Source organism: Leptonychotes weddellii, chromosome 10 (genome assembly GCF_054177405.1).
Source record: "Leptonychotes weddellii isolate Sample4059 chromosome 10, ASM5417740v2, whole genome shotgun sequence".
In the NCBI taxonomy this organism is placed as follows: domain Eukaryota; kingdom Metazoa; phylum Chordata; class Mammalia; order Carnivora; family Phocidae; genus Leptonychotes; species Leptonychotes weddellii.
Genome location: NC_138378.1, coordinates 83,589,864 through 83,614,160, shown reverse-complemented (window position 1 = coordinate 83,614,160; position 24,297 = coordinate 83,589,864). Strand labels below are relative to the sequence as shown.

The 24,297-nt window shown below is 38.0% G+C and overlaps 1 protein-coding gene across 4 annotated transcripts in view; it reads right to left on the bottom strand.

The window, feature by feature from the left end:
• CTNNA2 (catenin alpha 2) overlaps nucleotides 1–24,297 on the bottom strand; it is a 234,191-nt gene that overhangs the window by 77,556 nt on the left and 132,338 nt on the right. For all 4 annotated transcript variants that reach the window (XM_081796660.1, XM_081796661.1, XM_081796662.1 and 1 more), the window contains exons 5-6: nucleotides 10,122–10,273; nucleotides 744–857 (exon numbers count right to left, since the gene is read on the bottom strand). In XM_081796660.1, the coding sequence (XP_081652786.1) occupies nucleotides 744–857; nucleotides 10,122–10,273 (266 nt within the window). The remainder of the gene's footprint in view (nucleotides 1–743; nucleotides 858–10,121; nucleotides 10,274–24,297) is intronic.

Genomic DNA, 24,297 nt, shown 5'->3' with positions numbered 1-24,297 from the left:
GTCAGAATCCTCTTTTGACACACTTGTGTTGGCAGAGAGTGTCATGGAGTGCTCCAGAGTGTTCAAATGTCAGCCAGAGAAATGATCTTTCTGTTGCTTCCTGCTCCATGCCTTAAGCTGGCATATTTCTAGTATGTCTCGATAATTTCTTTCTCTATCATATGGCAGACAGATCTAGGGCTACTGCCCTTGCCATAAATAGATATTGCGGAGGGGGTGGGGGAGTTCTGTCTCTATTTTGATGTCCTTGAACCAATTTCAAAGATGTGGTCTTATTCATCAGAGACCCTACATCAGAGTATGGAACAGTAACAGCCCAGCCATTAACAAAATAGTACTCTAATTTTCCATTTGTCATTGCCTCTTGTGTTAACAAGCTTGGTGACTTCAAGCCGCACTATGGTGTCTGTGCCAATGCAAGATCTGAGCATTCCTGTGTCCCCTAGCTGTTGAAGCATCTCATCATGATGCTAAACCCAACAAAATCCACTAGACTCTTAAACTGTTTGCATTGATGTGACTGCTAAGTTTCAAGTGATGGAGAGAGAATGGAGTTAACAGAAATCAGAAGCAGTGACGGTTATTTCCATTGTGTAAAATATGAATTGCTAAGAACAACCACAGATGAAAGCACAGAGCTATAAATCTCTGGGATTCCAAGACCCTGGATCAGGAATCTCCTCAAACCAATTTGGTGTACACAGTCCCAGTGCATGAAACCCAAGTCGTGAATGTCCACTCACCCGTGCACTCTGTCCCGCAATGAGCTGGTCGTCCTCAGTCTGAACACTTGTCCGGCTGCGCACATCGTAATCTTCCTGTTCAAAGTCAGAATCATCCTCTAGTTCTTCTGGGGTCTAAAGGTACAAAGGAAAAGAAAAGAATCAGCATATTTTAAATTGATAAACTTCAACTCCACCCATATATTCTGCGGCTGCAAAAACTAAGTAGCTCCCAGGAAAGAGATCTTGTGGGCAGTTACGTGTAGGGGGTTATGGAGGAGGGTATTGACTCTAAATGGAGTCAGAAAAACCAAGTTGCCCTGATTTATCTCTTAAAAAAATACACTCTATTACTTCCTCCTATAGGTATAAAAAGTCTGTTTAGCTCTTGACATGCTTTCTAATTTTAAGAAAAATATATTCGTGTGTTTTTCCACCCATAGAAATCTACTCTAAGATAGAAAATCACCATCAACAACAAAAGTTGTGCCTATACTTGGTCTATATGCCCTTTTTGCTCTATTCCCAGTCTTTTCTAGTCTTAATAAGCAAAAAGAATTGATCATCTCCAAGCCAATGGTTAATCCAGATGAAATATCTGATGTGGTCACTAAACCGTGTAGTGTGCAGGTTGCAACTATAGATTCCAGAGTCAAGACTGCCTGAATATGAATCCCTGTGTGACCACTGGCAAAATCCTCTTAGTTCTGGTTTCCTCCCCTGTGAACCGGTGTTGATAAAAGTTCCTCTATGATTTTTGTGAAGATTAAGGAATGTACTTTGTGTAAAGTGTCTGGCATATAATAGGCATTTAAAAAATGTTTGCCATCATCATTACTTAAGATTCTGAAATCAATTCATTCAAACACTTTTAAAAAGTGAAGCTACCAATCACTATATAACCATCAAGGATTAAACAGCTCTTTCATTCATAGTATCAATTTAGCTAAAACCAGCACAGTGAAATAAGGATCATTCTATTCTTAGAGATAGAAAACTAAGGTTCTGAGAAACAGCATGCCCAGTGTCTCTAAACTAGTTAATAACAGAATTAGAATTCAGACCCAAATACCCAAATGTGTCTATCTTTTTCACATTATAAATCAGGTAAGAACTGGAGCTATGGAACGGCTTTAAAGTGAGTAGCTACATGAAGATCCTATCCATCCTGTGTCAGAGAAAAGGCATGAATTAATCCATAAACCCAGAAATAAAAATACTCCATACCTTTAATGACCATAATAGATAACATACGTTAAGTGCTTTTCATGTGCCCATCATGGTTTTCTCTAAGGACTTTCCATATTCTAATTCATACAGTTTTCTTCACAGTCCTATGATGTAAACACCATTTCCTCCACTTTACAGATAAGGAAACTGAGGCATGAGAGGTTACACCTTGCTTAAAGCCCTCTAAATCATGCAGCATGTACTGTAGACTATCATCCTCTGTTAGTTCTAAGAAGATGAATGTGGAGTTGGTGAGGCTGGTGCATGAGGGGAGAGAGTGCATTAGTGCGAACTTCTCAGATCCACGGTCATTAGACTGAAAGCTGACAGTTTACCCACAAACTGCCCCTTGGCACAAGGAGCACCCCCTCCCAGGGCTCTGTATTTCAAAAAGCAAGCAGCAGACCACTGCAGTACTGATGGTGCTGTTGCCCATTCCCAAAAGGGCATTTTGATTCTGCTGGTTTCTTTGGCTACCAGTGTAATTAATCAGGTGTGGTTATTCATGAAGCCTTGAGATTGGTCAGACAGGCACAAAATGGGGTCTCCGTGCCAATATCATATTATGCGTAGTAATTTCCAAGCCTTGGCTTCTCCTTGTTTTCCTTCTCTCTCTCCATCAACCTTATTAATATTCACTCAGTCATCTACAGATGTTCAATTTTCTTTCACAGAATTATTAAAAGAAAGAGGGAAGAAAGAGGTTTTGTTCCCATACTTTATTAACTAAAGCAGGGGTGGGGTGGGCAGAACCTGGTTCCAATAACTGGTTCTATTTCCATTGTGGACAGAGACAATAATCTCTGATCATTTTTCACTCTTCTGGAATGTGCTGCAGAACAATTACAGCAAGTTGGTAAATTCTGCTGACAGATGAGATGACAAGATTGCAAGCGCTTTTCATCATTAGTTTTTGAAGAGGAGAGAGAAAAGTAAAATGAAAAACCTCACTCAATAGAAAAAAGGAAAATATGACAGGGCCTATAGTACCGTGTCCAAACATTTCAATGATCTGTGTGTTTAGCAGATGAGTCAGTGACAGACACAACCTGGCAGCATAAGGTTAATGATGATGAGCTTTCATTCAAATGACTAGGGCTCAGAAACCAAAACAAAGTTTAAAAATTAAAAAAAACAAAAAAACACCTGGTTGTGGACCCAGGGAATCTGAGCGTTTTTGGCCCAACTCTGCCACCAATAACTGTTTATGTCACTTACAGTTTTTCTGCTTCTCTCTCTCCTCACTTATAAAATGGAGATAATAATTCCTATTTGCCCTGTCTGCCTCACAGGATTCTAGGATAAAATACATACGAAAATGCTTTGTAAATGGTAAAAGTGAACTCAAGTAATAAGTGATAACACATACATAATAACAACTGCAATAATCATAATAATAGAAATAATTTTTACCAACCACTATGGGCCAGGCATTCAGCTAAAGGATTTAATCCTTGTAACAACCTAATGAAATAAATATAATGCCTAGGGTGCCTGGGTGGCCCAGTCAGTTAAGCCATATATTCTGCAGCTACAAAAACTAAATAGCTCTCAGGAAAGAGATCTTGTGGGCAGTTACGTGTAGGGGGTTATGGAGGAGGGTACTGACTCTAAATGGAGTCAGAAAAACTCCAACTCTTGATTTCGGCTCAGGTTATGATCTCAGGGTTGTGGGATCGAGCCCCACATTAAGCTCCAGGCTGGGCATGGAGCTTGCTTAATCTTCTCTCTCTCTCTCCCTCTGCCCCTCCCCTCCCAAAAAATTTAATGTCCATTTTACAGTTGTATAAATAGGCTCAGAGTTGTTAAGTCAGTTTTCCAGGGTGTTATACCTAGCAAGTTGAGGGCGTTCCAGACCCTATGCTTTTGACCATCACAAGTAACACCAGGCGAATGGATGAGCTTAAAATACTTTCTTGTGCCTTAATCATGCAGCAAACCCATCCAAGCCATATAAACAGTTCTGTGCATGTGCAGTTTGCTAATTGCATGTAAATGTGCCTACTTCTCATGCTGTTATTTTTTGAATTAATTATTTTAACAAGTAGCAGTGTTAGGTTTTGGTTGGCCAAGGACCTCCATACATTAAAGGAGACATGGAAAAATAGTGAAGGTCTGCAAATGGGCCCAAAGATAATAAGACTTGTATCATTAGGTAGTGTTTATATAGAGTAAAAAGAATCACCAAAATGTATAATTCACTGGATTGGAAGCTGGAAACTGGGGGGTCAAGCCTCAATTCTGCCTTTCTGTGCCCCCAGGGAAGTCCTTTTTACAACCATCAAAAACTACGTTGGATCTACTCTTGGTTCCCTGGGTCTATTATCTGTTAGATTGCAAAAGTGGGTTTTATTTGTAAAATGGCACAATTAAAGTATTTGGCCTCTAAAATCTCCTCCTCTCTGAGATTAGTGTGTGCCTATTACAGAGGCTCAAGAAAATCATGTGCTTGTCCAGGGTCACACCACATGTCAGTTACAGAACAGGATCAATCTACGTGCCTGGCTCCCAATCAAATGCTCAGTCTTCTCTACAACAGTTTCTGGAGGGAAGGAAAATGAGAAAAGACTGTAGGATTTAGAGTTGTTTCACCAGGACACATGAAAGATATATTAATGACAATTTAAAAGAAAGGCTCAAATGTGTATGAGAGCTTAACTGGGAGTAGAAAGATGAGGACATGGAGAGGCAACAGGAGTTTGGGTGATGCAAGAAGGAGGATTTCCCAAACAGAAAGCTATACCACTGGAATTACATTTTCCCAAAGTCAATGTAGAAGAAAATCCCCTCACAGTCAGGACTGATTGGCCACTGGCATCTCTATCCTGGATTATTCTGGAAGGCTCCTGATTGATCTCCTTACTTCTATTTTTTCTCCATACATTCTACTCTCTCCAGCAGAGCCAGGGTGATGATCCTTGTATGAGCTAAGTCAGCTTAGAACACATCAAGGGCTCCCATCTCATTCGGTGTGATCCTTAGACTGCACCTGCCATTTCCCCCTGCCTGGAACACATTTTTCCTAATATTTTTATGGCTTGTTTCCTCCTCTTTCTCCAAGTCTGTTCTCAAATGCCATCCAATCAGTGACCACCCTTCATAAAACTGTCTCCCACCAGAGGAATATAAATTTCTTGAAGAGAGGGACTTCTATTTTGTTTACCTCTCCATTCAGGGCCCCTCCAACCATGTGGGGCATCTAGTAAGCATTCAACAAATACTTAATAAATGAATGACCAAGACTAAATTACTGAATTTTTCTGAAAATTCATATGAAATTATTTCTAATTACTTGAGTTAGGAAAACAAAACTGGGAACCTTACAGGACCATGTTAATTAATTGGATAATAGCAGTCTGTAATAGGAAAATCAGTTTTGTCATAAAAGTCTTTTCAACTCCTAGCTCTGATGAGTAACTCCAATCCCTGCAGTTTTAATAATATTGTTAATTTATTTAACAAATTGTATTTCATTAATTGATTGTAATAAGAAACTTCATCCCAGCAGGATGAGAAAAGAAAAATATTTCTTGGGAACCTACTAAATGCCAGGTCTAGGCTAGTGCTTTATAGCAAAGGCAATATCTGTCCTCATTTGCAGATACAGAAACTGAAGCACAGAGATGAAAACAAAAAATATTTAAGCCATAGGTTCCCAAACTCTATTGTTTCAAATACTCTCACTGAACCTCAGTAATTTTTTCAAGGTACCCCTTGGCTAAAAACAAAACAAAACAAAACAAAAAGCAAACAAAACAGCCACAAACCAAACAGTTGTGTTGATTAAGCAGTTAGATAACAAAAATGGATAAAGTTGATTAAACTTAACAACCTAGTGCCTGGTGCCTGTTGCACACTGCATGACTTCTCAAATCTCGGAATATAACCAAAGCTTTCTTTTTATCATGGCAACTACCAAAAACCCAGCTTCACAAATATAGGATGTTATTAAAAGGAATATACCAACCTACTGTTTAAACTGTGAGCTCCTGTTGGCTATTTTTTCACATAATATCTGAGAGACATCTGTATGTTTCCCTTGAAATTTTAAAACATCTTGCAATGCTCCAAGGGCCCTTTCAGGCACAGTTTGGGATTTATGAAGTTAAACTTTAGACTTTTATCAGGCCTTAACTATTTTCCACGACCTGCTTTCAAAAGTATCATGTGCAACCAAATTAATGGGTTCCAATTACATTATAAAAGAATATAGATATAATAGATTTTTTCCAGGGTTGTTCTTACAAGAAGAAACTACTGTGTTTTGTTTTGTTTTTTGTTTTTTTGAATATAGATATTCTAACACCAAGATATTACCTCCTTCTACCCTACCCAGTTATCTTAATTTCTAAAATTAAATGTCTAACTCTGTGTCTTAAATGTACACTTCGCCCTCATTACTTGCAGACACCTTATTTGTGAGTTTGTCTATGCAGCAAAAGCTTCTTTGTAATCCCCAAAGCAATGCTTGTGTAGTTTTTCACAGATATGTACAACATGGCAAAAAATGTGAGTCACCTAACCTGTGTGTTTTCCCAGCTGAGGTCAAACAGCACAAAGTTCTGCCTTTTTGTTTCAGCTCTTATACTGCAAATAAGTAATCTTTTGCATTCATTTAATGCCACATATTTTGCATTTCTGTGCCTCTTGTTGGTGATTTCTCTGTTTACAATGGCTTCCAAGTGCAGTGCTGAAGTGCTGTTTAGTGGTCCTAAGTGTAAGAAAGTTGTGATGTGCCTTTACCGAGAAAAGGCATGTGTTAGATGAGCTTCCTTCAGGAATGAGTTATAGTGAGGTTGGCTGTGAGTTCAATGTTATTGAGTCAACAATATATACAAAATAATGTGTCTTTAAACAAAAACATGCATAAAACACAGCTAAATATTGATCAGTGAATGAAAATGTAACCAGAGGCTCATAGGAACCTAGGATGTTCCCCTAGGAACAGTGTTTCAGTATTCTCTAACTCAGTGTTCACAGCAACGTTATAGGATATAACTACTGCAAATCATGAGAATCAATGGTATGGTGCTGTGCCAGACTGGTCTGTTCGCTTTTTAAATTACCATGCTAGGGTAATTTGTAAATTCTTTCGTAGCTGATAGATCACCAAGGACAAGTCTAAGCAAGAAGCGAACAAAAAGAAATAGTCTCACAGCAGAGGGGCAGAGTAGACCTGTTCAAGGGAGAAGTGGGGTTCTGAAAGGTGAGGTTAGGATACAGGAAAGATAGTTCTGTCTACTTCAGAGGGTTGCCTGGAGCTGCCGTGGAGTGCCTGGATACCAACGTCACATTAAATATGTACTGATCACTGCGAGGCAAGGTGATGGAAAACTTAACCCTTCAGGGTCTGTTCTGCATTTATTTTTTCAGGGAAAAAGATTTCTTATTTTTACAAAGTATAAACAACACTCTGGAGGGAAGGAGGCATGGCCAGGTTTGCTGGGAATGAAACAGTTCTAATTGTCTCACTGTCTTTCTTTAGAAATAGTGCAAAGGATTTTTTTTTTTTAAGTAGACTTAATCATTATACTCAAAAAGCAAAGCAAGATATTAAGTACAAAATGAAGCCATGTGGGTGCTGAATGGAGAAGGATTTTAAAAATATCAATTTGTACATACTGTACATTTCTCTCTTAAGTTTTACATGGTGTGAAATCCATCTGATCAGATGCCTTGAAATGTCGAGATGTAGGAATGACACTTCATGCAACAAAGATATGGCATTTTATCTAAAATTATGTTTTTTTACAGCTCATGAATGAGTAAATGAATGATGGCTATAAACTTCCCCAGCCCCCCAGATGAATGGTTGTCACAAAAATGTGAAGGCTAACAAAGCAGAAAAATGGCAAAAGAGGGAATATGTCTTGAGGATTATAGTGGGATTTAGTGTCAAATGCTTTGAAAACATAACTCTCATGGTCTATTACCTATTTCACAAGTTAGTATGTAATGGGAAAAAATGATCTAATTTGTTACAGGTTTAAAAGCCTGACTACCTATCTTTTCCTTCTTCTCCAATTCTCATCCCTTTTCTGTCACCTTCTTTATCTCCCCGGGTATCTGTTTCCTCCACCACCACCACCACCACCACACACACACACACACACACACACACACACACACACCATTAACCACTGTGCCAGACAATGCACCACAGTGAAGGGAAAATAAAAACACAGCCTTTGCTTTCCAAAATTTCACAGCCTAAAGAAGGTAAAAGACATAAAAGGGAATAATGTAATAAATACTATCATAAGCAGAAACAGTTATACATAGTTAAAGGAGATGGTCAATATTTTTGATGGAGAAAATTTGAAGGTTTCAGTCAAGTCTTGCAAGGTGGTAAGAGTTTGACAGATCTAAAATGGGCAAGTTAGAAGAACAGGAAATACATCTGATAGCCTCCAAATTCCAACTATGAATGCCACATTGTTAAGTATAAAGAGAATCGTCTGATATAACTTATACGATGATCTGAACACTTTGAATTGATCATGAAATTATTATGAAAGACAGACATATTTAACAAGAAAACAATCAAGCTGAATTTAAAGACAAGAAAATTCGAAGATGCTTTTTGTGCTCCCAAGTGAAGGCGTTTGATAATGTTTCAGGGGAAGCATGGATGCCAACAAAGAGGGAATAGAGACTCTTCCTGGTGATACTCTACTCCACCTGCTCAGATCACCATGGAAGCACCATGTTGCACTCTGGATACCACAGCTGAAGAGGATCACTCATGAATTTAATGACCTCAAAGATAACAAGATTCAGAGGAGAATTAATGCCATAGATGAAATACTCAAAGTACTAGTTATATATTGTCCAAAGAGAACAAAATACCACAGATATTATTTGGTTATTATTGTCTTGCAGTGTTTGAGGGTATATTAGTTTAGATGTTCAATGATCACCCTGAGAGAAAGGTTATCAGAATGCAGTCAGCAGATACCTTGTGGTTTTATTGAGCAGCCTCAGAGACAACTGTAGAGGATGAAGGTGGGGATGCACTCCAGTGCTATCTCATCCAGTATGGTAGACATGAGCTACAATGAATTACTGAGAACTTTAAATGTAGCTAATGCCACATGTCAAAAATGGTAACATTTTGGATACATTTGATTAAGTTAGATATATTATTAAAATTAATTTCAACTTTTTTTTTTTTCCAATGTGTCTACTAGAAAATTTGAAATTACAATTGTGGCTCACAGTATATTGCTATCAGACAACATGTTCTCATGTTCTTATGATTGTCACTGCAGAAGCCCCATCTCTGCTTCAGCTGTAATAGCCACAAATGTATTTGTGTCATCAATTATGCTTTTGAATATTTAAGTTTATTTTAAGAAAGAGATCTATGGGTAAGAAAATTATTTGAAAACCATGCCAAATTGTTGGCAAGGTAAGGAGAAAACAAAATCTCATCTTACAATGAAATATTATGTAGCAGTTAAAAGGAACTAGGGAAGCTATGTGTATTAATGTAAATAAATGAAGGTACATTGTGGGTGAACAAAGCAAGTTGTAAATGATACTTATGTTGAGTTTTAAAACCTACTATATGTTTTCTAGCATATGTCTCTATATAATCACTTGGACAATCGTTTGGAAGACTCACAGCTGACAATAGAAGACTGAACATGGGAAGATAGTAGGGTGAGTGATAGGAAGAGGTTTGCTGCAAAGTTATACAGCCTTATTTATAAGATTGTAATTATTTGTTATAAAGATAATGTGACTGTGTATCAGATTATTATTATTATTTTTACTACTACTACTACTACTACTACTACTACTACTACTACTACGCTGGGTTCTCTTCCTTTCTTTCCATCCCATGGCTTTTTGACCCTGATGGGAAAATGTTAGCCAGAGAAGCACATGGATAATAGCAGGGGCCCCTGAAAGTTAGTATCAAATTTAGACAACAATGCATGCAAGAAATAGGCAGAGTATCACTCTTCAGGTTATTCAGTGTGAATCTAGGCTTGTTGGGATCACTTGTCCCTTTTGTCTGACTAAACGGTCCCCCTTGTCTGACTAAATGAGGAGCTAAACAGCTTAACAAGTTAAACTAAGTAATTAAAACAACAAAAGTAAATTCTTCGGAGTCCACACCAGAAGTTCTGATCAGCTCCAACCTAGAGAGGCCTTACATACCCTGATCATCAGCACAGCTTTTCTGATGTCTCGAACACCATCATACACTAGGCGAGAGGCATCAATGAACTCATTCTCTTCAAATGGTTGAGGGACGTTGGCACTCAGGGCTTCAATAGCAACCTCTACTTGCTCGGCAAAGCGTGGCATCACTGCATTAAACAAAGTGAGAAACAATGTATTAGGTGAACTTTCTCTCATGCTCCCTGTTCCAGCCCTTGGGCAAGGTGGCATGCTCCATGTATTCCAACAGCTCAGTGGAGCTGTGTGCCTACCTGTCCAGTTTGGGGTGGACCCGATTCAGTGGTCTTTGTACCACTTACTTTCAGCAGAGGAAGTAAACCATTACTCCACGAGTGGTGATGTTATGCAACGGCAAGTTTTGAAACCTGCTCAGGATTGTGTGGTATAGTGTATATGCGTACATATTTTGTGTTATTATAACCTGAGTTGAATTTCATTTATGCTAGTTACTAGCTATGAAACCTTAGCCAAGTTTTCTTAACTCCTTCTAAACCTGCTTCTTTGTCTACAAAAGAAATCTATAAAATCTTAAGTTTCAATGAAATAATGCATACACATTTATTGGATGGTATTTGGCCCTCAAAAAGCTTGATAAATATTTAACTAATATCATATGCTGAAGTCATAGGTGATGAGCAATAGATTTTAACCTGTAGGACTTCATAGTAACAGGTGAATGAAGTGATCCAACGTATTCCACTTTTGTTGAAATAGAACTTGAGATTGGAGGTAGGGGGATGGCAGTGGAGGGAGGCTCGCAGAAGGACCTTACAAGAGAGGAGAGGGAATCCCAGGGCACTCCAGCACTAAGCCTAGGGTTAGAGACCAGTAGGCTCAAAGCTGAATTCAGTTTTGTTTCATTTTACCAGGACCATTTTGATGTGAAAGAAGATACATATATAAATTCCTAAAATGTTAGCACCTCTTTCTTTAAACATTAAGACACCTACATACATAGTGGAGGTTTGTGGAAAGTAAATTCAGTGGAATGTCTGGAATACTTCCACTGGCTACTTAAAAAATGCTGCTAATTCACTGATTCTTGAAAATTATAATTCAATTTTCTCAGGTTTTATCTTGTAACAATCAATTCATATGGCAAATGAAAGCCAAAAGCACAATTCATTTTATTTACAAGGACAATAAAATAGAAACATCATTCATCCATTTTCCATTTCTGAACCTTCATGCCTGATTCATCTTTTTACTCATTTTCATCCTCTGTGGATACTTTAACATCCATTTTAATCCCTAGTGAGAGAAACTCTGCTAAATTACTTTACTTTCTAGGGTCAAGGTATTCAAGATAAAACCTTCCTAGAAAAATGTATTTCTACTAGGAAAAGTCCAGCGTTTAAAAGTATATTAAAAAAAAAAGAGGAGGGTTACAGGAAAATGTTCTTTCAATAGAAATGATCAAAACCAAAGCATGCATGGGGTGAATTTCCTTCTGTGAGTGAATTACTAGGACTGGTTCTCTATACCATTTGAATTTTTCATTTGTGCCTTTGAAATACTTTTACATAAAAGGAATTTGGTGGACATTGAGTTGTACTGCTGTAAAAATCAAACAAAAATATACTCCTAAAAACTACCACATTAAACTAAGGCCATTCCAGCTATCCATTTGTGTTGGGAATAAACTGTTTTACATGACTAAATAATCTAGATCATTGGAATTGACCTCCCTGGGCATGAAAATATTGTTACATGTATTTGGTATTTTCCCATGAGTATCTTTCTTAAATGAAATTACAAATTCCCTTCCCTTCCTAAACTGAAAATTCTGAATATTAATTTCATTCTATTTGATGTCTAAGTGCCATCATGACCATCAACAATTTTACAGATTTGTATGGTACCATCAGTAGCAGTTAGCTGCCTGAAGTTTTTTCCGTATCATTTCACTGAAAATTAGTTCTACATGTACATAAAATAACTACTCCTACAAATGAATTGGCAAAATATAGAAAAATAGACCAAGGATTAGAACAGGCAATTCACAAAATACTAAATCCCATATTATTGATAAATACATGACACTTCACTAATAATTGGAAAACTTACAGTGTAAACAATGAGAGATCATTTCATACCTCTTGGAATGGGCAAATAAACTAAAGCTTAATAACACCGATCTTACTGAGCATGGGGAAAGAAGGGAACCCTTCAAATGGACACACATCATTCTGGTAAACACTTTGACAAAATCTAAGAAAGTGAAGCCTTCCAGTCCCAACCAGTGAGCTGAGACATTTTCTACAGTATAGCCAAATATTGACTTCTAAAGAGGCACTGATTAGGAGGGCTGAGTACATTGGAGTCATAGGAACATCTTTTTGTCTCTATGGTTATAGTTGTTTCTTAATAGGTTGAATATTCCAAGAGTTAATAAGAGTTATATTAAATCTAGGAATAAAAGTAACAGCTTTAAGGCATCCCTTCCAACTGGCACTATCCCAGGACTGTTGAGTCCACTAAGTGGGATGCTGGGGAGACACAGGAAGCTGTTCACTCCAGGTTCATGGGCAGTACATCAGGATGGAACAAAATGGACTTCGGGATGTAACTCAGGAGACAGCCAATGTAGTCAAGTGAGTAAGTTCTAAGGTCAAAGTGTTGACCAGGAAAAGCAAACTGAAAAGAGATATCATTTGTGAGAAATTTAAAAATTCATAAAAGAGTACTGTGCATAATTTAAACATATACACATTTTACTACACATGTTCTGAAAGTATGTATATCACCTTAAGTACAGTGGTTGCCTTTGAGGGGGACGGAGGGACATGGGATGAGGCAGAGGTCTTAAGGAGGCTTCAAGTATATCTTAATTCTTAAGAAAATAGTAATGTGAATCAGATATTGCAAAATGTTAATATTTGTTACACCTCAGGGTAGAAGCAGGGTCTCACTTATATTAGTCTCTGTTCCTTTTTACTTTGAATCTTCTCATGATTCAAATATTTTTAAAAGATCAACACATTATCCTCAAGACTGTACTTTTTACAGAATAAGGCTCTGAAAAAATAAAGTTCTAGCTCTTGGACCAGAATGTAAAAGAAACCATTTTGATCAACAGTATTATTTAAGTCTCTCAGAAATTGTGACTGTGATCAAATGCCTAATATTCGACCTTAATTAATAACTGCCCACTACAGAGTTGAGTTAGGTAGGGGTGCCTGGGAGGCTCAGTTGGTTGAGCATCCCACTCTTGATTTCGGCTCAGGTCATGATCTCAGGGTTGTGAGATCAAGCCCCCCTTCAGGTTCCACGCTCAGTGGGGAGTCTGCTTGGGGTTCTCTCTCTTCCTCTTCCCCCTCCCCTCACCCCCATTTCTCTCTCAAATCAATCAATCAATCAATCAATCAATCAATCTTTAAAAAAAGGTTGAGTTAGGTAGTACCCACCCACTGGACCCTGGCTCTTGGGCACACACCTCTATTTTCATAAAGAACTTCGATGGAATATAAAAGGGTGATCAGTGTTGTTGTGTGGCTTTGTTCTGTTTGTGCAAGATTGTTTGAAGAAGAGCTAAGGAGGAGGAAAAAGCAGGAGGTGACATGTTATCTTTCTTCACCAGCCTCCAGGTTTGATTCTGTGCCCAAGGGAGAGAGAGGAGAGCTAAAACCTAAAAAGGGACCACTTTCATAAGGGTTGCTCTGGGGCCCGAAACATGCCTAGGACTGCTCTGAAACCCCAAGTTTGGAGAAAGGCATTCTGTTTGCTCCAACATGGAGTATAGAATCTCTCTAGGAAGACTGAAGGGGTGGCATGTTGGTGTGAACAACACTGTTGTGGATGTGGCATTATCAGAAGAGGCAGAAAAAACAAAGTTCTTTAATAAAAAGATTGGAACAGAACATAACATCAACCTTCTAAGGGAGAAAAAATGGTGGGAGAGGAGGTACAGAATCCTCACTTTACAAATGGGGGCTCAGAGTTAAATTTATCCTTAATATTCCAATGATCTTATTAGATTCATCAACCTGATAAAACCCACAACTTGAACTAATTCAGTTTTATTTACTTTAACCAACTGAGCCACCCAGGAGCCCAGTTTTATTTACTTTAACTGAGAAGACATTCATTTCTCTTACCTCAAGTCAGTGTTTTTCTGGGTCTGACCCTCAAGAAAATCTTTCTCCGTGCTCTGCTCTTAAGCACATTCAATACTCATTTATTTATGGCTTGGTCAACTGCTACCACTCTTTAACCAATATACCTTTGCTCTCCATGCTGCTGCACTCTTTCTTGTTTTAGTTTTATACTGTTTTGTTTTCTAAAGTGATAAGACAGAAAAAAGTTCATAGAACAATGATCCATCTTGACAGAACCTAAGATATTAAGCTATGAATTCTTCTAACGCCTCTGGTAATGTCTGAGAAATTAAATATCCCAAAAGTAATACTGAGATAGAAAAAGTCTGAAAAAATATATTTATTCATATACTTCAAATATGATGCTGCTTCTGCTTCCCACTAATTAGGACAGAATACAGCATTGCCTTTGTGATTCACACATTATATACTAACAGAGTTTTTGATATAGGATTATATAAATAGAAGTTTCTTTGTAGTTTCTGAATTACATCCCAAAATGTAGACACCACTTTACTGTTATTTATCAGAAATACTGAATTGCTCTTAATAGCTTATACCCTGAAAGGGTGACCAAATTTGGAAATAAACTTGTAAGTTCTTGTTTTACTTTTGTATGCAGAGTGCACACTAGGCCACAGAATGATGACATTCCAAGAGTACTGAAATCAGAGTTCAGCATGCATATAAAAATCAAGGTCGCCTCATTCTAGTGCCTACTGAGATCCTAAAACAGAGGTGAGGAAGATCTAGACTTAATCCTCCAGAGAGACATTAGAAGTGACGTTTCAGAACACAGAGTGAATCAGTAAAACGAACAAGAAGTCTCACTAAAGATACAAATAGGCCTGCTGACAACCATAAGAGCAAAATCTAAGGTTAACTAGAGGTAGTGGAAATGAATGGCCAACCAACTCCACTGCCCCTGAGTAAACACCTAAAAGGTCCACATCTAACTTTAAACACTCCAATGATTCCCTTTAATATAGAGGGACTCTAAAATCTTCACAAGATACAAACACAAACATCAGACACCTGCCTATCATTTTTATCTATGCCTCTCCACCTACTCCTACATATATTTAAATGTTCCAATTAGACTGACTTATTTAATGTCTTCAAAGGTGACATGGAAACATGCCATGTCATACCAACATGTTCATGATTAATTTATTCTTATACTTAAATATACCTCTTTTTCTTTGGCCCAGGTGAATTCCTCCTCAATCTCTGGTATCTCATTTAGAATTAACTGCTATTGTTAAACCTTCCTTAATTCACAAAGTTGTCAGTTCTCTATAATTTTATAGCATCCTAATTATGTATGTACTGTTATAGTACTTAGTACAATATATTAAAATTGTTTGACATTTCTGTATGTCAACTGTTTTACATTAGGAGTCACTTTTAGAAAGAGACCAGCTCTTCCTTCTTCTTTACATCTTAGGCCCTTATCATGCTTCTGGCACAGCTAATCTATCCAAGTGGGAGAAGGATGAGAAATGAAAGAATGGAATGTAGAAAAGAACTCCCTTGTCATTCACTATTGCAGGGACCAGATGAGCAGTACCATATTTCAATTACTAAGTCTCTTTCTGCCCATCATTTCATATTAGTTCAATAATTTTATTAAATAGTTTCATGAGTCATTAACCAAGTTAATAGTGGGCATTCTAGGTTTGATCACTAGGGACCTTTCAGAAACCTGAACACAGAAGCCTTCCAGGACTGCTTGAGTAGGAGCATCACCACTGAGCAAGGAGAAAGATTCACTATTGTATCCTTGACTAGTTCACCAGGGCCAAACTAGGATATCTGCATGCATATGGGTCTCTCAGTTGTGGTGGTGCAGTCAACCAACACACTCTTGTGAGTGTGTTCTTTGCACAAACTTCAATACCAAGGAAAGAGAAGAGAAAATGGACAAGGACCTTCTGCTTTACAGAAAGAACCAGTCTAATAAGTGTTAATATAAAATAAAAAGTAAGAATGAAAACATTTGAAAAAATCTAGAGAGAGAATAAAATATCAAAAGTGGGATGGAATTGTGGCCAACTCCAGTGGAGGAATACATTATACTCCCCCACTGTCCCACCAATCACAAACAGTTATTACGCCTCCATTTTAACAGTTGGAGTTAGAGAATTAGACATTATCAGAATAACTGGAGACAGAAGGTATTATTTTGGGGAGCCTCTGAGGGGGTAATATTCCCTTATAGCAAGAGAGTACTGTTTCATGTGCTTTCTATAGGTAATGCATTCTTTCCCCAAAATGGTTTCTATGAGACACTCCTAAGGGATTTTATTCAAGTGGCCCCCAATTAGATGTTAAGTAAGAGGAGAAAAGAGTATATAGGAGAGTAGATCCAAACCACTGGGGGCACAAATTTGCCCAAAGGAAAGACTGACTGGCATTTAAAAGGCTCTGGGTGTACCTTGTCAGTTCAGCACATTCATGAAGTATAATCATTTAGTGAGGAAACCATCAGAGTCTGAAGCTCCAAGTCATACTCAGTGTAGAAGGAGGGTCCAATGCAAACTGAAGCTGACACTTTTGTAGCTTTGGCACCACTCAAAAATAATGAAGGACAAACCAAAGAAGCCAGCCATCGTTTTATACCAGTTCGGTAGTTTTAGTAAAGAATATCATGATCATTAATTATTAGAGGCGTTCTAGGTTCTCCCCATCTAAACAGGGATCTTTCAAAATTCTGAACTTAGAATCTTTTTTTGAGCTGCTTGCTAATCAAATGGATCTGTAAGTCTACCTCATGAATAATGGCTATTTCATTTCTGTAAGTATTTACAGAAGCATATACTCCCACTAGACATAGATGCTTTCCTTCAAGATACAAGAAAGGCCAGAATCTTGCTGAAGCACTTGGTTAGGATTTCCTGCATTATCCAGACCTTCCACTTCTGACCCTGATTTTGTATCCTCTGACTAATCTGATTATGACTTTAGTCACTTCTGGCAACATAGCTTCTTTCAGATTCTGAGATTAATGTCTGAATATCAGAACCTAAGTCAAATGGAATTTTCCCTAGTGAGGTAATTACTTGTTTCTTCTCTTTGACATGGCACATTGTTATCTTTGAATTATATACTAGCTTCATCTTGTTTCTCTGTACAGTTTCTCAGATCTGTCCTCTGCTCCAAATCCCTTCACCAATCACCTTGAGCCAGTCTTGGCCTTCCTTTCCCCACTATTTAGCTCCACTATTCTCATGACCCTCCTAGCCACATATTGCATAGCTCTATCTTGATTCAGTGGATCTTTTGTGTCCTGGAAGCCACTGTATAAGCAAATAGGTACACTGTGCCAGAAGTTAAATAAGTCACTATTAAGTCTATGTTGTGGGATCTGTCCACATGTCCTAATGTTCTATCCTGATTATACTAGTCATCACCCATATAGTCCATCCCATCTTGATGCATTTGCAAATATGTAGGTGTGATAGTCTCTGAGATGGGCCCCAATGATCCCTCTTCTCCTGGTACTTATGCCACTGTGTGATCCTCTCACTTTGAACATGAGCTGAGACTAGCGACTTGCTCCTAACCAGTAAAATATAGCAAGGAGGATGGGATGTCATTTCTGAGATTAGGTTACAAGAAGATGCTGACTTCTCATTTTGCTTGCCTTTTCTTGCTCTCTCACTTGCTCACTCTGATGATAGACAGTTCATCTATGGAAAAGTCTCTATGGCAAGTAACAGAGAGAGGCCTCTCTGGTCAACAGCCAGTAAGGAATTGAGGCCCTAAGTCCAACAACAAATGAGGAACTGAGGCTTTCCAACAACCACATGAGTGAGTTTAGAGATGGCTCTTTCACCAATTGTTCCTTAAGATGACTGCATCCTTGTGAGAGATCTGGAGGCAATGGTACATGGCTAAACTGTACCCAGCCTCCTGGCCCATGGAAATTATGAGACAGTAAAATGTTTATAATGTTAATCCATTAAGCCTTGGGGTGATTTGTTACATAGCTAACTAATAAGTGTGCTATGCCAGAAGTAGAAATATCAGCAAAAATAGATAACAGGACATATTAAATTTATGTTCATTTGCAGCAACTATGCTTGGTCTAGGCTTCTGGATATTTATTGGGTCCAAGAAGATGCATACATGAACCTTGATATTCAATTTTTCACCAGTTAATCAATCTGAGCCTCAGTTTACTCAAGTGTAAAACAAGGATGATAGCTGCCCTTCAGGTTTTATATAAGGTTTAAAAATAATATGCTCAACAAATTTTGTATACAGTTTTATATATAAACATAGGCAGTACTTATCCACTGGGAATAAAGTGACAAAACAAGTATGATCTTGCCGTCAAGGCACAAAAAAAGTGAATATATGCAAGATACCATCATACCTGGCACATAAAATGCACAGTAAATGGCTCTTACAGTTATCATCTTCACACTCTGAGCCTCTGTATCTACTAATTCACACACCTTTTTGTTTGTTTATAAGCAGGCAGAATCATCCAGTCTCCTTTGGACAGACATACAACTACATCACCAAAAAGTGGCTTTGTGAGAGCAAAATAAACTGAGAATACTCAAATCAGTGCTAAAATCTCTAATTGGGAAGTTTGTACCACTTGTCTTGAAAACTTAGTTTCCCCACTTCTATGCCCTTCTCTCTCCTTGGCAGGACCCCATCACCTTTCTGATGGTTTTACATTCTTAATAGTGAATTTCCTTTGAAATCTGCCCTCAGGGCAAGATTTGATATACTCACTCCTAGAATTTTCCATTTTATCCAAGAAGGCCAGTGTTAAACATTGTATCCATTATGTCCTCATCAGATCTATGAGGAAAGGGAGTCTTTAAATAAGTTATGAGACTTAACCAAAAAGCTCGTAACTGGAAAAAAATCAAAACCAGCTTCCCTTCCTCATTTTTCCCCCAAAAAACCTCCAACTTAATCTAATACTCTTGTGAAAGTATTTTCCTTCTATCTCAAACTTATGCCACTATTTTATTTAGTTGATTAACTGAATTTAAATTTTGAGCGAAGTATCCTTCAATGCCTTTAGAAATGCCGTAGAGGGGGTAGTAGCAGTAATATTTAAATACTCCCTAAATTTAAATCTTACCTTGTCCAGACCAGTGATACACTTACTAGCTTTCACCATGCTTTATCTTGATAACTCATAATCAAGTTAGAAGATGTTGAGCACTGGAAACTAGGGGCAAAGACAAAAGAAGCCCAGTTTAATCTGCTCCTTATTCCCTGGTGACTATTTGTCAGCTGTTCCTACTCTCCAGCAACCATCAGCATCATCCTAGCTAGTCCTAATTCTTCCATTCCATGTGTATTCTTTTTTTCCCCCTCTATCCTGTGTGTATTCCTGGACTTTCTTTCGTCAGAGTCAGTCATCTGTTCCCTCTGTGGGAGTTTCTAAAGGCTGCCATTTTCATAAATTCATGTTTGGAAAATTATAATGTACATTTCAAACATCAAAATCAAATTCAAGTTCCAGAAGGCCATACATAACCCATGAGCTGAATTGTTTGATGAAAGATGAAAAAGGACTGCCTAGAAGAAGGAGGGGAAAAAAAAAAAACCCTCTAAAATTCATTCATGATAACTACCCTAAGAGAATCAGGGAGCATCCATCTGCTCTTGTCTAGACAAGAGCTTTCTTTCCCTAGGGAAAGAAAATGCTTGCTTGGAAAGTTCTTATATTTTAAAATAAGCATTTCAAAAATAATTACAAATGGTTTATAAGTTAAAAGGAAAGGATGGCACATTTAATTCTGAAACTTAAGGAATGAATAAAGAATTGAGCATGATGCTTTATTGAGCTTATAGTGTTTGTGGAAACCAAACTTGATAACTACAGTTAAATTTGGCATCAGTGAGATTTAAAGGATTAAGATGTTATAACTGCTAAGATTCTGACCTTGATCATTAGGCATGTAAGTTTTAAAAAGGGCACAACCCCAAAATAAGATATTATACAGTGTTAATTATATTTTTCATTTATGTTTAAAAAAAAAAAAAACATTTTACAGCTTCAACTCTTATCAGCCTGGAGGAAATGAAGAGGTGGTCTCAGTTCTCAAGGGGTTAAAATTTAATTCGGAAGCAATACACACCTACATTTATCTAGATAGAAAGGCAGACAGAGGGCAGATAGTTACATTAAGAGACAAATGGGGAAACAGAGTTTGCAACCAGGGCAGTAAGTGGTAGGTGCCTAAAAAGTGACACAGATAATATGAGTAATGAGAGCACAGAGAGGTGGGATTGGCTGGTGTGGTTAGAGAGAGAGGAATTCACTGAGAAGGAAGAATCCAGCTAGTGCTAGAGACTAGGTAAAATACAGAAAGACAAACCAGGTGGGAAGATTATTTCGGAGTCACTTTGACAAGAATAAACAGAACTTTGGTTCTTATGTCCTTTTGTATTTCAGGTCGTCCAGCCACAAGCAAAGCTTCCCATTTTTCCAAATCAAATATTTCTGGGATATTCCAGTGACATATCACATGTGCTCCCAAACAAGTGACTGTCAGCATATTCCTCTTCTGTAGGATTCAAACAACTATTATTGATGCGGCAGAGAATCTGGGTAAAGGGAACTTACTACTGCCTCAGTTGTGCACAATAAATATATCCTGGCCACCAAGTCCTATGGACACCAACACTAGCCCTGCTGGACAAAATACGCAGGCCCTTCTGCCACCCCACTGCTCCCACCATGGATGCCCCTAATGCTCTTCAAGTGACAAAGAAGTACCACGCTGTTTGCAGTCTCTAGGATTCTACATCCATAATGTGAATCATACAGAATTAAATGAAGAGCCTTCCTCTCGGTTTTACTCTGACAAACAAGCACTAGAAAAGTGCTATTTGTTCCAGTATGTTGCTCCTAACTTATGGCACATGAATGTGTAATCATTGGCCTTTCTATATCCACCCTATCCCATTTCCACTTCCACATCAGAGGTTTATTACCAGCCTAAAATTGTATCTCTTACTTTCTCAAGTTGTATCCTCTCCTATGGCTCTTCAGCCCCTCATGCCAAGAGTGCTGGACACATCTGAATTCTAGCAGAACACAGTACTTATGAACAAGCCAATGTGGGGTAGAGATTTTCATGTTTCTGTATAGCCAGGGTTTTCTGAGCTAAAATCACTGGTAACCTGGTTTAAAGCATGACTCTGTAGCAGTCCTAAAATAGTGAAGGAACCGGGAGAGATTTACGCGTTTATCTCCCCAGAAATGTGTGTTTACATTTCAAAGGGGAATAAAACCAGGCAACATTCATTTATATCTCAAAGGCTTATAACAAGTAGGAGACCCTTCCTAGAGGGAGTTTATTAACATTAAAGAGCAAAGGCTTCTCTTCTCCTCTCGGGAGGGGAAAGAGGCTGTGGAACACCAATTCCTAGATGAGCTCCCAGATGCATAATTTCGTGGTTCCTCTCCTGTCGCATGGACCTCCTTTGTGGGCATGGAATTCACCTGCCCTCATCACATTGCCTTAAGAGGGACAATGAGGCATGGGAAACTGGCATGGTGAGTAGTAAGTTTGTCCTCTCAGCCAGAAACTTTGCATTTTCTTTCAGGATAAAGTAAACATAGATAATAAAACACATCAGCCAGATCCCTAAAATATCTAAAGTACGGAGGTTTCAATCATACAGAAAAGGCACTAAGACAAACTACACATTGCCTATTGAAGGACTACTAAGTAGATGAGATTTTCTTCTCATTCTTCCTCTACTTCTGATTTCCCACCACCATGGATACCACAACCACCAAATAAGTAAGATATTTCCTGAATATCCTAATCATTTTGACCTTTCAGAGAGAAATAAGATACTTTATACCAATAGTCAGGGTTATATTAAAATGCATTTAAAATATATTAGGATGTCTAGGGTGAACAATCTTGGTCATTATAGCTTCTGTTGAAATTCATTACTTTCATAATCTAATTTCAAAGTCAGTCATGGAGAAGTGCCTTAGACTGTAATGGCCTTTCCTACCCATAATATCTAATATTTTATCTTCCCAAGAAGCTGTCCCTACCACCTCCTTCTGATGTTGATCTTACCTCTGTCTACACCCTCCACAACCCAATCACTGGGATAGGCAGGTCACCCAGACCTATCCAATCATAAAACCTAATCCCACTAAATACAGTAATCAGTCCAAGTAGAGTAAGCATACCCTGAAAATGGCCAAACAGATTGCTCTCTTTTGCTATATACATAGTAGGGGGTGGTGGTGGAGGAAGTTTCTCTTCGTTGTAGAATCTTAAGCTGAAAGCCAGTGGCTGCTAGTGGGCTTATTCTCCACTGAAAATTAATGAGGTGTAATGTCCTAACTCTTTATATTCATTTTATCAATGCATGTATATTAAGTGCTAATTGTGTGGTAACACTGCTCTAGATCCTAGGTAGTTATAGAAACACTTGCCTCCAGGAACGGACAACCTAGTTGTGGACCACTGAGGCAGACAATGAAGATGACACACTAAACATCAAAAGACTGATAATGTTCCCTGTTGTCTTCAACTGAGAATGAGCCATGTCTTAAAGTATAAGGTCAATACACAGAGGGGGAGGAAGAAATGGAGAACATCATAGTTTTGATTTGCATTTCCCTGATGCTGAGTGATGTTGAGCACTTTTTCATGTGTCTGTTGGCCATGTGGTTGTCGTCTTTGCAGAAATGTCTGTTCATGTCTCCTGCCTATTTCTTGATTGGATTATTTGTTCATTGGGTGTTGAGTTTGATAAAAGTTCTTCATAGATTTTGCATACTAGCCCTTTATCTGATATGTCATTTGCAAATATCTTCTCCCATTTTGTCGATTGTCTTTTGGTTTTCCTGACTGTTTCTTTTGCTGTGCAAAAGCTTTTTATCTTGATGAAGTCTCAATAGTTCATTTTGCCCTTGCCTTGGGAGATGTGTCTAGCAAGAAGTTGTTGCAACCGAGGTCAAAGAGGTTGCTGCCTGTGTTATCCTCTAGGATTTTGATGGATTCCTTTCTCACATTTAGGTCTTTCATCCATTTTGAGTCTATTTTTGTGTGTGATATAAGGAAATGGTCCAGTTTCATTCTTCTGCATGTGGCTGTCCAATTTTCCCAACACCATTTGTTGAAGAGGCTGTCTTTTTTCCATTGGACATTCTTTCCTGCTTTGTCAAAGATGAGTTGACCATAGAGTTGAGGGTCCATTTCTGGGCTCTCTATTCTGTTCCGTTGATCTATGTGTCTGTTTTTGTGCCAGTACCATACTGTCTTGATAATGACAGCTTTGTAATAGAGCTTGAAGTCCAGAATTGTGATGTCACCAGCTTTCGTTTTCTTTCTCAACATTCCTTTGGCTATTCGGGGTCCTTTTCTGGTTCCATACAAATTTTAGATTATTTGTTCCAGTTCTGTGAAAAAAAGTTGATGGTATTTTGATAGGGATTGAACTGAATGTGTAGATTGCTCTAGGTAGCATAGACATTTTAACAATATTTGTTCTTCCAATCCATGAGCATGGAACGTTTTTCTATTTCTTTATGTCTTCCTCAATTTCTTTCATGAGTATTTTATAGTTTTCTGAGTACAGATCCTTTGCCTCTTTGTTTAGATTTATTCCTGGGTATCTTATGGTTTGGGGTGCAATTGTAAAACAGTATGGAAGTTCCTCAAAAAGTTGAAAAGAGAGCTACCCTATGACCCAGCAATTGCACTACTGGGCATTTACCCCAAAGATACAAATGTAGTGATCTGAAGGGGCACCTGCACCACAAACTTTATAGCAGCAATGTCCACAATAGCCAAACTATGGAAAGAACACAGATGTCCATCGACAGATGAATGGATAAAGAAGATGTGATATATATATATACACATATATATGTGTATATATATATATATGTGTATATATATATGTATATATATACACATACACACACACACAATGGAATATTACACAGCCATCAAAAAAAAATCTTGCCATTTGTAACAACGTGGATGGAACTAGAGGGTACTATGTTAAGTGAAATAAGTCAATCAGAGAAAGATTAT